Source organism: Lipotes vexillifer, unplaced genomic scaffold (genome assembly GCF_000442215.2).
Source record: "Lipotes vexillifer unplaced genomic scaffold, Lipotes_vexillifer_v1.1 scaffold324, whole genome shotgun sequence".
In the NCBI taxonomy this organism is placed as follows: Eukaryota; Metazoa; Chordata; class Mammalia; order Artiodactyla; family Lipotidae; genus Lipotes; species Lipotes vexillifer.
In genome coordinates, this window is record NW_006791816.1 from 412,850 (window position 1) to 426,117 (window position 13,268).

General features: G+C 36.4%; 1 protein-coding gene across 2 annotated transcripts in view; it reads right to left on the reverse strand.

Annotated features, from left to right (window-relative positions):
- PPP2R3C (protein phosphatase 2 regulatory subunit B''gamma) overlaps positions 1–13,268 on the reverse strand; it is a 26,997-nt gene that overhangs the window by 2,349 nt on the left and 11,380 nt on the right. For both annotated transcript variants that reach the window (XM_007464818.1, XM_007464817.1), the window contains 8 exons: positions 12,490–12,602; positions 11,988–12,085; positions 11,080–11,150; positions 7,590–7,722; positions 6,328–6,383; positions 6,175–6,250; positions 5,245–5,381; positions 2,082–2,219 (listed from right to left, as the gene is read on the reverse strand). In XM_007464818.1, coding sequence (XP_007464880.1) covers positions 2,082–2,219; positions 5,245–5,381; positions 6,175–6,250; positions 6,328–6,383; positions 7,590–7,722; positions 11,080–11,150; positions 11,988–12,085; positions 12,490–12,602 — 822 coding nt within the window. The remainder of the gene's footprint in view (positions 1–2,081; positions 2,220–5,244; positions 5,382–6,174; positions 6,251–6,327; positions 6,384–7,589; positions 7,723–11,079; positions 11,151–11,987; positions 12,086–12,489; positions 12,603–13,268) is intronic.

Genomic DNA, 13,268 nt, shown 5'->3' on the forward strand with positions numbered 1-13,268 from the left:
ACCGCTCTTGCCAATATTCTCAAATTCCTTGACCTTGCTTCACATCTGCTGAACAAAACCTAAACACTGGATCAGTGTAACCATCAACCTTTCTAGACCTACACCTTAGCTATGGAGAACTTCATAAAGAAAGTACACAAGGGTACAGATTACTATTGCATATGAATGGTCTCCAACCCCAGATGGGCCTTTAACGGTCCTAGCAATTCTGTTATGACCTGCTTCTCCCATTTTCCAGGAACGCTGTTCATAACTTCACCATTCTTTAAGGCACCCAATCCACCACCTCCCCTCCCACCCTACACTTTCTCTTCTACTTGACAGAAAAAATGGAGGTAAACCTCCCTCAAACTCTTCTCTTTTATGAACTTTAACAAAAAAATACTGACTGAGAAACTACTGTGATCCAGTTGAACTAACAAATGTTTTAGGTGGGAGTCATTCACTGGAAAATGTGAAGCTTAAAATTCTTGGAAAATAATAGGTTCCAAGTGCCTACTCTGTAGTGCCACTGATATCAGAATGTGCACAGGGCATCTCTTTGCAGCAGATGAGAAGCTGAGTACACTCGAAGCTACTAGAGCAGGAGACCTGGATGGAATGATCTAGAGTGCACCATCTGGGCCCAGCTTTTATCACTGGGATACTGATGGACAAAGGCTCTAAGAACAGTCCAGGACTGCAGGGCTCAGCACCAGTAACTTTTTACCTTAGCCCATACAACCAAGCCTAAATAAACTTTGATAAAATAAAGGTATGAAATATTTTCAATGTATTTAATAAATAAAATTTAATATTCAAAGAGTAGAGGATACTATGAAAAATCTTTATGAAAAGGGATTGAGTATTTAGCTTCCAAAAGATATATTTACTTTGTTTTCCTAAAACTGAATTTTCATTTAATAGGTCTGCCTAAAGTGGGGGACATCCCTATGATGGGTGATATTATATTCTCAGATGAGCCACTGATATAAGCCCATGTAGCATTCAATTTTTAAAAAATGCATCCTAATACTGGGATTGTAATTTATCCTTATAATAATCTGCAGTCATTACTACCTAGAAAATCATAATAGAAAGCTTTTCAGGGAATTTAACATGAAATTATGAAATACATACTCTGAAACTCAGAAATCAGATAAAGTTATTTTTAAAGTATCAAAAATTTTTTAAGTGGAAAAGAAAAAGCCTCTGGGGGAAAACTTCTTATGACAAAGATGTGACAATGTCATTTTTATTGTTTTTAAAAATTTTCTTCTTACTATCAATCTTAACCATATAAAAATCAGATGGTCTTCTGAAAACTAGCTATAGAAATGTGGCAATGGAATGGAACACTACTGTACAAAACCTTTCCATCAAGTAGAAAAGTCACCGTTCAAACTGAGGAATGATTTATCCTTTTTTAAAAATTTTTTTAACATCTTTATTGGCGTATAATTGCTTTACAATGGTGTGTTAGGATTTATCTTAAAAGGGAAGACGTTCCTACATTTACACCTGCTGCAGCTGAATGCTTATCAGGTAAAATACAATCAAATTCCACTTCAGAGCTCATCATGCTATTCTCCGAGACCACCTACAGCACAGAATAAGTATTTCAGCAAATCTGTTTCACACTGAAATGCAGCCCACAGTTCTAGCCAATTTTTAAATTTATATTTTTTACAGCATAGCAATTAAAAGAATCTACAGGTACCAGATGTGCAAAACTCCTGTGGAAAGAAGTTACCTTTTCTGTACTGTATAAAGGTTCTGTAGGATTTTACATACTAGTTTTTAATTACCAAGAACATACAATTTCTCAGGTATGTTTGTATCTCCACTGGCTAATAGCCCCTAACATATATTTACACACTGTTTAGTATTCTACGACTAATCAAATCAGTATTGATTTAGCCCATTTATGTTTTTAAAAATAGAAAAAAACAAAACTAAAACCTGACTTGATTTCCTTCTGAAATCTGTTAGGTAAACGCTTTTGTTAAATTTAAACATCCCAAGTTAGATAAAATTGTCATTGGGTAGGTAATTTAAACCAAATTGTATAACAAAGCCACATTTACACAAATGAGACTTACCCTAAAGAAATAATTAAGGGAAAAGACATTCAGATATCCTTTGTTCTCAATGTCAAGCAATTTGAAAATATATTGCAGAGCTGCAGGTTCTTTTCGGTTTTCTAATGCAAGAACAAAATCCAGGTAGGTCTTATAGTCCTATAGAAAAGAAAATGACATTCATTAGAGGCCTTATTTGTAATTAACTTTTCAATTGACTGATGATTTGAAGATGTTTGTAATCAAAGATGGCAATTTTTTTTAATATGAAACGAGAAATCCATACTTAATATATACTTAATGTTGGTTTCTAGGGATTCTACATAGCAGTTTATCTGTACAGGACAGTTTGAGGGGGCACAGCTCATTTTCTTATGAGAGATTTGCTGTGTTAAGCCATAATTTTCATTCATTAGGCTTTTGAAATGGACAGACAGTGACTAACCTTTGCATGTTGCCACTAAATTTGTATTTTCATTTCGGTGTGGTCATTCTGAAATAGTTTTAAACTTTAATTCAGATGATTTCCAAAAAGTAATCTTAATAGTTCCAGAGTGGCTTCCCTGGTGGCGCAGTGGTTAAGAATCCGCCTGCCAATGCAGGGGACACGGGTTCGAGCCCTGGTCTGGGAAGATCCCACATGCTGTGGAGCAACTAGCCCGCAAGCCACAACTGCTGAAGCCCACGTGCCTAGAGCCCGTGCTCCGCAACAAGAGAAGCTATCACAAAAAGAAGCCCGTGCACCGCAACGAAGAGTAGCCCCTGCTCGCCGCAACCAGAGAAAGCCCGCACACAGCAACGAAGACCCAACACAGCCAAAAATAAACAAATAAATTTATTAAAAAAAAAGAATGCCAGATATTCTACAGTGATCTGACACTGTTCTCATCCAAAAAGGGGGCAAGAGAGTACAAATGAAGGCTGAAAAGACATGAACAGAACAGATAGCTTTCTCTACGAAAAAGGGATAGTCACAGATTACTTTTTCTGCATGTTTAAAAAAAGTAAAGTACTTGGGAGATTCTCACTTGGAAAAGTTTATAATCTTGGAAAGGATTTTCTTAGGCTAAGATTAAGAATTTTTTTCTGCATAAATAGTAGTATAAAGAGCTAGAGATGCAGCCTCATCACGGTCTAAACTCCATGCCTAACTGTAGCTTCTGATTTTCTTTATTCACCAGGTTATTAGCATACTCCAAGCTCCTCACTGTTAACTGTAGGCAGCTGTGGGAGTCATGAAGCAGAGTTTTTGCACCTTTCCCTCTTTCTCTTTGCAGTTGGCTAACAATGGTGTTATTTAGAAAACTGCTATTAAAGCTAAATGATAAAACCTAAAACCCTGATTCTCTTCTGACAGTATGACCATTTCTTAAGCATCATTGGTTTGAAAAAGTTATCAGATCCTTAACACATATTTTTAATAGCAAGAATGGTGATTTAAAAATGCTATTTAGAATTTTCTTCTCAAGTATTTTGCATTGTTGTGATAAAAGGACAGGTGCATGTTAGCAAATCTTTAGCTGCTAAGGTAGCCACTTAGAGTAATACTACCTGATTCTTAGATTTAAATTAAATCATGGCAGGGCTTCCCTGGTGGCGCAGTGGTTGAGAGTCCGCCTGCCAATGCAGGGGACACGGGTTCGTGCCCCGGTCTGGGAAGATCCCACATGCCGTGGAGCAGCTGGGCCCGTGAGCCATGGCCGCTGAGCCTGCGCGTCTGGAGCCTGTGCTCCGCAACGGGAGAGGCCACAACAGTGAGAGGCCCGCGTACCGGGAAAAAGGGGAAAAAAAAAAAATTAAATTATGGCATATGTGGTACTATATCTGACCGGGTAATTTAATGAATGAACCATCTATATGAAAATAATCAATAGGGTTTACCTGTTTTTCAGATTTTTTTTTTTTTTACTAGTCCACACTTCTCTACAATAGGTGCGCTGACAATGAAATGAACAAAAATATTAAAATTTTCTGTTTGCCCTGAGTCCATGAGGGAAGTAATGTTTTTAAGCAAATTTACCTTAAGATCAAAGGTTCTGAATCTCAAATAATTTGATCAGTTCATACTTCTTAAGATACTGTTATATACTGATATGAAAATAATGCTGTATCATATCAAGAAAAAGGCTTTTGTGATTAAGAAAATGGACAGAGGACCTGAAGAGTCATTCTTCTTTTTTTTAATAAATTTATTTATTTTATTATTTTATTTTATTTACTTATTGTTTCTGGCTGCTTTGGGTCTTTGTTGCTGCTTTGTTGCTTTTCTCTAGTTGCAGTGAGCGGGGGCTACTCTTCGTTGCAGTGCGCGGGCTTCTCATTGCAGTGGCTTCTCTTGTTGTGGAGCACGGGCTCTAGGCACACGGGCTTCAGTAGTTGTGGCACGTGGGCTCAGTAGTTGTGGCGCACGGGCTTAGTTGCTCCACAGCATGTGGGATCTTCCTGGGCCAGGGCCTGAACCCATGTCCCCTGCATTGGCAGGCAGATTCTTAACCATTGAGCCACCAGGGAAGCCCAGGAGTCATTCTTCTGAAGAAGACATCAGATGGCCAACAGGCAGATGAAAAGATGCTCAACATCACTAATCACCAGGGGAATGCAAATCAAAACCACAATGAGATATTACCTCACACCTGTCAGAATGGTTACCATTAAAAAGATAACAAGTGCTGGCAAGAATATGCAGAAAAGGGAACCCTCATGCACTGTTGGTGGGAATGCAAATTGGTGCAGCCACTACGGAAAACATTATGGAGGTTCCTCAAAAAATTAAAAATATAACTACTATATGATCCAGCAATTCCATTCCTGGATATTTATCTGAAGAAAATGGAAACACTAATAGGAAAATATAATGCACCCCAATGTTCACAGCAGCATTATTTACATTAGCTAAGATATGGAAGCAACCTGAGTGTCCATCGACAGATGAATGGATAAAGATGATATGGTATACATATACGATGGCATACTACTCAGCCATAAAAAATAATGAAATCTCTGCACAGGGAATATAGTCAATATTTTACAATAACTTTGGTAATCTATAAAGACAGTGAATCACTATGTTGTATACATGAAAGTAATATAACATTCTAAGTCAACTATATTTCAATTTAAAAATAAAGGCTTTTGGAAATTGTGGGAGCTTAAATTTTTAAAACTTAGAGATTTAAACTGCTACCATTTCTCCATCATAAGTGAGACACTCCTGGAAAACACGGTCTAAGAAGACATTGGTCATGGTTGCTGTTCCATAGCGGGAGAGTTCTTCTTTACTGAGCATGCCATTGTGATCCTTATCAAGATTCAAATATTGGCCTTGGGGAGAAAGATGATAAAAAGACACTTATGACCAAAATAAAATTCTAACTAAAAGACAAAAGAATAAACACTAACAAAAAGTTATTTTTATTGGTTAATATTTTGATTTTTAAACTAATTATGTTACAGTCATGGTAGACATCTGCTATCCCTGCAATCTCTATCCGAACAACTGTTAAGCCAGAACCAGTCAAAGAAAACTCATCATAAAGGTCATGCCTTTATGCTATTTCACTTACATCATTATTTGTTTTCAGTTTGCAACCTTTTATAACTTTCCTAGGATTCTAAATTAGATGGAGGTAGGGGTCAACCAACATAAAGCACTGAAATGCTGGCACTTGAAAGCAGAGGTCAAGGTTGCCAAAATGAGTCACAAGACCACCCAAAAGGACAATGTAACAGACTAATGAAATTCAAGAAAAAAAAGCAAACTAGGCCCTAAAACACACCCCTCTGTGGACCCTGAGAGTAGTATTTTATCACAATGCAAGGTCACAGGTGATGTTCATAATAATGTTCCTGAGTCAACAATAAAAAAATCAAACTACATTCTTTATGTTAAAGTGTTAGAAATGTACTAACTTAAATAAGAGTCACAAAAATATAAAATGCTGGCATTTAAACAAGTAAAATTTAATAATCTAGAATATAAGGTATTAAGGAAATTGGAATACTTTGATCTTAAGGTAAATTAGGCTATGTATAAAACTGTCCTTTGAACACCAGTTAATGAAACATTAACTGAGGAACGGATAATTCAAATTATAGCATTATTATAGGAACATACCATACACTCGTAGGGCAGAAGGAGCAGAAAACCAATTTGTTTCTTGACTCTCCTTGGACAGTTCCTCATCCCTTAACTATATGAGCATAGAGACATAATTAGAAGATAGCAACTATGAAGTGATATAATTAAGTAGTTTAAAAACATATTTACCTCCAATAAATCATCTAGGAAGCTGCATGCTAAAATATCTTGAATTTTTATCTTCCCTTTAAAGAACATAAGCACAATTACTTAATTTTAAAAACAAGAGCAACTCAATTTTATAAAAGTATTATTTTAGAAGAGCAATTGCACAATTGATATTTTAAACTTCCTAGCTCTTATGCTCCAAAGTCCTTACTATGCATTTCTGTGAAAAGGGAAATCTGCAGGGAATATTTAATAAAATCTCATATAGGTATGTCTACCTATATACTCCCAAATATATACATCCAATTGAGAAATTCCAAAATTACATTGATAGCAGATTCCAAAAAAAGTTGTGTTAATTTTTTTGTGGTTATGGATATGATACTGTTAGTAGTCAAATAAGGAGACTGTTTCCAGTTTTCCTTTGCAGGTTCTGGAATAGAAAGCAATATAGAGGCGTGGTTAAGAGAGATGGGATTTAAATGCCACTTCTAGACATGCAATCCATCTAAGTCTTAATTGCTTCACACATAAAATGTGGGTAATAATACCTTCGTAATGGAGTTATGAGAAGAAAATGAAAGAATCTATGTAAAATGCTTAGTACTGTACTTATTACATAATAAACAGTCAAAACTGTTGGCTATTATTATTGTGTAAATTTCCAAGGAAAAAGATGTGTGTGTGCCTATAATGGAGGCGTTTAAAAAAACTGACAGCTACCCCATTCTGTGATGGACTCACAGCTGCATTTTCAAGGACAGAAGGAGTATCAGGGGCTTTGATTTGGGCCTCTGTCCCAGACACATGTATTTAAGCCTAGCAGTTTAGAATAGTTGATAAATGTACTGTTAATGAGGCAAAATTTACAAATCTGATCCTCATATAGGATAGTTAACTTGAAAATGAGAAAAACACATCATGGCTAAATGGTCCTCCTATCTCCCAATTCATATTTTTGATCAAAAAGAATAATGCTCCAGTATATTACCTATCAGGGATAGCAAATTATATCAGAATACCTGGCTTCTTAGAACTGGAAAGAATATACTTCATTTTAGAGATGGAAACATTGTAAAAGGTTAGGTGATATTCCCACTGTCACACAGCTGATTATGGTTGGCACAAGTAAATCAAAAGATCTACATGTCAAAAGATTTATATATTAATGGCAATAACATGTTAGGAAAATAAATAACATTTTAAAGACTTTTCTCTAGTTATTGAGATTTAGAAGTAATGATAATCTCATAATATCTAAGTTAGATAAGATTTTCTTTTACCTGTTCTTAGAGGGTCTAAAAAGAAGAAGAACTTCCTAACTGCTGTACAAACATAAAAGGAGTAAAAAGATTTTTCCAGCCCATCTAATTGTGGCAAAGTAGGGATAAGTTCCAATATGTAGTTTTCTAAATCCTGAAAGAACAAAACAAAATAAAACTTGAAAGGGTTAAATGTCTGATCTTGTTTCTTCATGAGATACTGGAATATAATTTCAGTCCTAAAAATTATTCAGTATTAAAACTATGTGAATGATGAAATAAATTCATTTGTGACTGAGTTTCAGATATTTTTCTTGGCTTGTTGTTTTCTTTTAACTTTGTTTATGATGGTCTTTGCTCTCAGAGTTTTAAAAATTTAGCTGAACTTATTGTTTTTTAGACTCCTGAGCTTTGTCATACTTAGAAAGGCTTTCCCTATTCCAAGATTATATATTTAAAAGCCTCTCATGGTTTCTTATATTTATTTTAATAATTTCATTACTTTTGCTTTATCCAATGTAAAGTATAATGTTTCTAGTTCATTTGAGACACTTTATAATTTAAGTTGTAGAATAGATGGCATCTCAAACATGGTGTGTCCAAAATTGGACTCTTATTATCCCCAACCCTGGTCCTCACCCATATTCCCCTATTCCACCATTTATTCAAAGTAAAAAAGTTAAACTTGGTTCCTACCTTTTCTTCACCAAGGCCCCCACCCCTTACCCCCAAAATCTAATCCAGCAGCAAATTTTTGTCATTGTTGGGGTGTGTGTGTCCAAAATATATACTGAATTAATCTATTACTGGCTTCTACAGACATCACCCTGGTCTGGGCCACTATCATCTCTCACCTGGACAACAACAGAAATTTCCTAATTATTCCTTCTTTGACTCTAGGCTCTTTACAATTCATTCTCCACACATCCAGTAATTTTTAAAGATGTAAACCAGGGAATTCACTGGTGGTCTAGTGGTTAGGAGCCCAGAATTTCACTGCCGTGGCCAGGGTTCAATCCCTGGTTGGGGAACAGATCCCACAAGCCACATGGCCAAAAAATAAATAAATAAAATAAAATGTAAACCATATCCTGACAGATTCAGCTTAAAAATTCTGATGGCTGGGCTTCCCTGGTGGTGCAGTGGTTGAGAGTCTGCCTGCCGATGCAGGGGACACGGGTTCGTGCCCTGGTCCGGGAAGATCCCACATGCCGCGGAGTGGCTGGGCCCGTGAGCCATGGCTGCTGAGCCTGTGCGTCTGGAGACTGTGCTCCACAACAGGAGAGGCCACAACGGTGAGAGGCTCCCGGCCCGCAAAAAAAAAAAAAAAAAATTCTGATGGCTTCCCATTAGTCTCAATATAAAATCCAAGCTCTTTATCATGGTCTAACAACCCAATATGTGGCCCTGCCTACTTCTCCAACTTCACCTCCTGTCACTCTAACCCTCACTCATATGCTCCAGCCACACTGGCTTCCTTCTGCTCCTAGAACAGGTCAGGTTTAACTTTGCCTTGGGGACAATGAACTTGCTGTTCCCTCTGTATTACATTTTCATGGCTTCTTTCTCATCCTTCTTGGCTAAAACTCAATCACTATCTCAAAGAGGCACCTCTTCTGTCTTATCTAAAATAGTTCCCCAACCCCAGTCATACACTTTCCTAGTACCCTATTTTCTCCTTAGAACTTGTCACTCTTTGAAATCATGTTGCTGATAATTTAGTGTCTGCCTCCCCACTCTGCTAGGAAAAAAGCACCTTAAGAGTAAGGCTTAGCAATGTACCTGGCACACATAAGTGTTTGGTAATTGCTTATTTAATAAGATTTAGTAAGTGAATGAGAGTTTGCCTATACTACTCAAATTACAGATGTTGGCTCTGGAAATTACTGTCTTTTAAATAAGGGAGACACAAAATTTGGTTTCAAAAGGCAAAGTGCCAAGGTTAGGAGAGTTATTTCTTTTCTTTGAGAGAAATGTTTTCTTTCATTGAGAGAAGGGAACATTACTCCCTTTTAAACACAACTACAGAGATATACTGTTGCTTTTCTCTCTCTTCCTCCCATTCCTCTTTCAATATTTGTTTCCATTCATGGGAAGAGGCAAGAAAAGTTTGTTTTGTAAACCAACTAATGGCTGACAAGAATTCTCAGAGCTATAGAAGTATTCCAATATCTGATCTGAGTAAGTATCAACCAGTGTTTAACACATCCTCCTTGCTAGAGATAGATGGATAGCAGGAAGAACCTTTTTCTGTCAAGCTGATCTGAACCTTAAAGGACAAGAATTATACTGTGGCCCGGCCCTAGAAAGGTTTTTAAGTGTAAATATCCAGTATGAGCTAACAGATTTTATCTATAGAAATCTGGATAAAACAGTGCAACAAATTATAACGGGAAACATAAACTATAACAGGGAATTTACATCTCTTTAAATTTTATACCTGAATATTTATTTAAGTGATTAATTAACCTGGTTCATATTTATGCATAACTCCCTTCCCCCTTTGTATATATTTGGGAAAAAGCCTGAGCTGAAAAGAAGATAGATAGATTGACTGATTTACTTATTTATTTATTTGCTTGCTTGCTTGCTTGCTGGCCACGCTGTGCAGCATGTGGGATCTTAGTTCCCCGACCAGGGATTGAATCTGGGCCCCCTGCCTTGGAAGGTTGGAGTCTTAACCACTGGACCACCAGGGGAAGTCCTCATATAATTGAGATACCCACACTTACAAGAATAGTGATTTGGATCATGAGGCTATAATATAATTCTCTTTTGATAACCTGTTGATAACCACATTAGTGCCTAATGGGAAATAAATAGCCTCTTGGTAACTGACCTTACAACCCAAACCTGCAGGTGGGACTATAGTCACATTATTTTTCTTATATTTCCTAAAAAAGGAAAAACTACTGGCTCTTACACTTTAAAACAGTCATACACAGATAACACTCATGAATAACCAAAAGTTTTTCACTGTTTCTTCAATGATTTTTTTTCTTTTCTGTGGTACACGGGTCTCTCACTATTGTGGCCTCTCCCGTTGCGGAGCACAGGCTCCGGACACGCAGGCTCAGCGGCCATGGTACGCAGGCTCAGCGGCCATGGTTCACAGGCCCAGCCGCTCCGCGGCATGTGGGATCCTCCCGGACCAGGGCACAAACCCGCGTCCCCTGTATCGGCAGGTGGACTCTCAACCACTGCGTCACCAGGGAAGCCCTTCAATGATTTTTAAGCAGTTAAAACATTACATTCTTTTCTTCTCCTTTAAAAGGCTTTTTTTTCTTTAAAGGTTGGAGAAAAAGAATTTAGAAAGGAATTTTTGTGACCAATATACACTTAAAAAGTTCTTTAGTAACACATGTTATTTGTAAAAACAAACAAAGCAGAGAAACAAAAACAAAATAAGAATTATCTGTAATCTCGACACCCAGTGATAACCACTGTTTAGCAATTTTGGTGTCTAGAGCATTCTGGTGTCTAGAGTTTATTAAAGTAGGTTAATACTTACAGATTCCCGAAGATACCCTTGTCCAGCAACATCATATAAACTGAGGCCTATTCTTGTTTGATGAAGCCAAACTGACAATAAACAAGAAAATGAAATATAATTGTTAAGATCTATCCTTTAGTATATATATATGCATAAAAGGAGATAGAGAGACAAGCTAATTTAATGACTCTATAAACATATTTTTCTCACATATATTACTTATCTCATTAATCCACAAATTGTTTGAAACAAAATAAATATACCAGAGAATTAACTGCAGATATCAACAATTCTACCATGCCTAAAGTGACGATAAAGTTGATGCCCTTGAGAATACTGTTGTTCCACCAGAACAGGAGTTCTGATATTATGCCTTTAATGAAGCAGCTTTTATTCTACTTAGGTTAATTACCACAACCAAATATTAAAGCTGGTACACACAGGACTTGACAGGTCATTATGGAACTTATAGGAATCATAACAATTCCAACTTGTTTAATAAATACTCCTTGAGATGATGCTACAGTTGTGAGTTTGAAACTATCCTCTCAGGCAACTCAACCTGTAATATATTGGCGAAATAAAATTACCAGTGAATTAAAGTATTTCAAATAACCATCCATTAAAACTCTTGGTTCAGCTTTTGATATATCTAGTTAGCTAGTATCTTCAAGATACATGAGGCTTTTGTTTTGTTTGTTTTTTATAGTAATGAACCCAAATATATGGTAGAAACTTTCAGCTCTAGTAAGTTCCAGGAGAGAGCCATAATAATAGGAAAACAAATCTTGGTCAAAAGACAAGAATTCTGTTATTCAAATTTACTAAGAGTTGTTTGACATGGAAGGGATACTATAAAAGCACTGACTGGAAACCTACTTGATTCCCAGATAGAAGGAGTTCAAGTACAATGAAAATGAAATCACCTTTTCTCATGACATAATTAAAGAACTGCATGATGGAAATTCTTCCATAAGAATCTGTATGAAGGAGTTTAGCAAAGACTTTTGCTGCGAAAAATTGCCTAAGGAAAGGAAATAAAGATTAAATCATCTGCCAATATAATATAAAAATGACTTCTGTATGATTTAGCAGACAACAGCATAAATTCAAACAATTAAAAATCAAAGTGGTGGGAAAAAAATCAAAGTGAGAACTATAGTTCAAAACTTGAAATATTAAGCCATATATATTTAATTCTATTGTCTTAAGAATGAGGACCTATAATGCTGTAAATAAGCTATTTCTTTTAATAACTTTATACCAATGTAATTTTCTTGACTGTAAATAATTTTATTAAACTTTATTAGTTTAATGAAAAGCTGACTCAAATTATCATATTATTGACTTAAATTTTCATTAACATTTACTTGAGGCATTTAAAATGCTTAACATAACATACTCCTTTGTTAATCATATTATTCTTACTTGCACTTTGGTCCAGCTTTTTCACCAACCTTTAAAAAATTTTCATAATTAATCATTGCTTCCTCTCCAATCATGGGTGGTGTCTGGTGCTTGTCCAGCAAAAACCATAAGTTCTTAGGAGAATTGCAGAAATTAAGACATTATAATCAACTGAACAAAATTTAAAAACATAGTTAAATGTGTTATTTCCGTTAAAGTGATAGACTACTGTAGGGTCAAAATGTAAGGGTTTAAATCCCAGCCCTGCTCTGTGATCTTGGACAGTAGACTTAAAGTTTCTGTTTCAATTCTCATCTGTAAAGTAAGGATAACAGTGTCTATATCATATAGTTACACAGATTAAAGAGGAACGGTATATGAAAATTTTAGAACTTAGTAAACACTCAATAAATGCTAGCTTTTTTTTTTTTTTTTGCCATGCCACATGGCAAGCGGAACTTCCCTGCCCAAGGATCGAACCCACACCCTCTGCATTGGAAGTGTGGAGTCTTAACTACTGGCTCACCAGGGAAGTCCAATGCTAGCTATTTTTATCATGTTATTAGTAATCAAAAGGATAATAGGAGATGATAGTCTTCTAAATATTACTCCCTATACTAAGTGGTTCTCAACTTTGGCCACACATTAAAATCACCTATGGAGGGCTTCCCTGGTGGCGCAGTGGTTGAGAGTCCGCCTGCCATTGCAGGGGACACGGGTTCGTGCCCCGGTCAATGAACTCTCACTTCCCCCCGGTCAAAAAGGCCATCTTAAAAAAGTGTAAAATCCAGAAAGGCAGG